A 1,702-nucleotide genomic window follows, 5' to 3' on the forward strand; every position below is an offset into this window, starting at 1 on the left:
CGCGGGCCGTAGTTTGAGGACCCCTGATCTAGAGGGAGAGAGTGAGTGTGGTTTACACCGATGAAAGGGTATTTCCAGCTGTGAAGTTCTATGAAAGCAGAGAGCGATGTCTGAGTGTAGGGCAGGGTTTCTCACTATTGACATCTGGGGCCAGGTAACTCTTTGTTGTGGGGTCTGTTCTGTGCACTGCAGGATGGTTAGCAACATCCCTGGCCTCTACCCACTAAATACCAACAGCATTGCCCCCAACCAACCACTCTCTCCAGACACTGCCAAATCTCCCCTGGAGAGCAAAAGCCTCCCCCTACCTCGCCAGTCCCTCCACCCTGTTGAGTACGACTGGTACAGGGTAATGTATGAGAAAGAGCACAGGCCAGATCTGGGTTGGAATTCAGTTCTGACACTTTTTGTCTGTGGAACCTCTTTACTTGAGGGTGTTAAAAGGATTAAATAGAAGAATACAGATAGAAAGCACCTCTCAGTTCCTGGCAGACCCCAGGCACTCAACACTCATCACAACGCACAGTACACATTTATGGAGAACCTTCTACGCGTAAGGGCTCAGGGCTGGTTAGGGTGCAAAAGATTGTGGAAAAGAGTCAGCGTATCTTGAGCACTGGCATCGAGAAGTGGGTTACCGCAAGGTGAGAGAAGCCTCCTGGTTGTCTGAGATCCCCCGCCCCCCGCCCCCGCCCATGTCACAGGCAGGTGCTCTCGCCTGCTCAGGGCTCTGCCCCTGTCCTACCTCTTGTGCTCCTCCACGAAGCTGACAATCTCCTCTTTGCTGTTGGGCTTGTCTGGGATTGTCACAGGCTCGTCCATAAAGGCTTCATAGAAGTCAACCTCATTCATCTTCAGGGTCAGCTTCTTTGCCACCTTTGGGGGTGGGGGTGGAGCAGGGGATGCAGGGTTATGGTGAGAAGCAGTGTGATGGGGGAGCAGGGAAGAGGAAGGGAGTCAGACTGCCATTGTGACATTGGACAAGTGTCTTCACTTCTCTGGGCTTTGATTGGACATGAGAGGACTGGGTTAGATCATCTAAAATCTTTGGGGTGGGGGAGCCCCGAGGTAGAGGTGGGAGTGTGGTGTGCAGGGAGGGAATAGGCCCCCATAGATTCTGGGAGAGGGATTGGAGGGCTGCTGAGGAGGACGAGGGAGACCCAATATGTTCTGGGGTGGAGTACCTTGCTGTCGAAGGTGGCGAAGAAGGGGATGTACGGATGGAACTCCTCTGCGGCGTCCTCAAAAGCCTTGTAATCTGGAGGGGACGCAGAGTCAGTCTCTGGGAGAGCAGGCTGTGCAAGGTGCCCTCTCCCGTCTGTCTCCCCTAGTTCTGAGACCCCCCTCTCTAACTCTCTGAGAGTGACTAAAGCATGTGATGGGGGAGGTGGAAGGCTGGAGGTGCCCCTCTGGGAACCACCAGAGTGCCGGAGATCAGGGCAGGTGATGGAGCTGACTGTGGCGAGGAGTTAGGAGATAGAGGGGCCGTGAAGTGGGTTAAGTGTGGGGGAGCGGGAAGTCCAGGGAGGAGAACCGTGGAGTCGGAGGGTTACCCACGCTCTGAGTCCTTGCTCTTGAAGTAGCCGATGAGTTTGTTGTCATCTTCGATGTTCTCAAATGCCTGCAGCTCTCGTTCACCCTCAATGAATTCCACAGGGTCCTCTAGGACCTGGAAGAGCAGGGACATTGAAGGAAGAGAGTG

The 1,702-nt window shown here is 54.3% G+C and overlaps 1 protein-coding gene across 1 annotated transcript; it reads right to left on the bottom strand.

Annotated features, from left to right (window-relative positions):
- Positions 1-745: 745 nt before the first annotated feature.
- On the bottom strand, positions 746-1,687 carry LOC106723947 (calsequestrin-1-like; the record flags this gene model as incomplete). Its single annotated transcript, XM_014529459.1, has 3 exons — positions 1,558-1,687; positions 1,185-1,258; positions 746-876 (listed from the first exon to the last, which is right to left on the bottom strand). Coding segments are annotated over exons 1-3 (335 nt in total), but the record flags the coding sequence as incomplete, so codon positions are not given.
- Between the last annotated feature and the right edge of the window lie 15 nt (positions 1,688-1,702).

The sequence above is a fragment of the Myotis brandtii genome, unplaced genomic scaffold, assembly GCF_000412655.1.
Source record: "Myotis brandtii unplaced genomic scaffold, ASM41265v1 C42565832, whole genome shotgun sequence".
Lineage (NCBI taxonomy): Eukaryota > Metazoa > Chordata > Mammalia > Chiroptera > Vespertilionidae > Myotis > Myotis brandtii.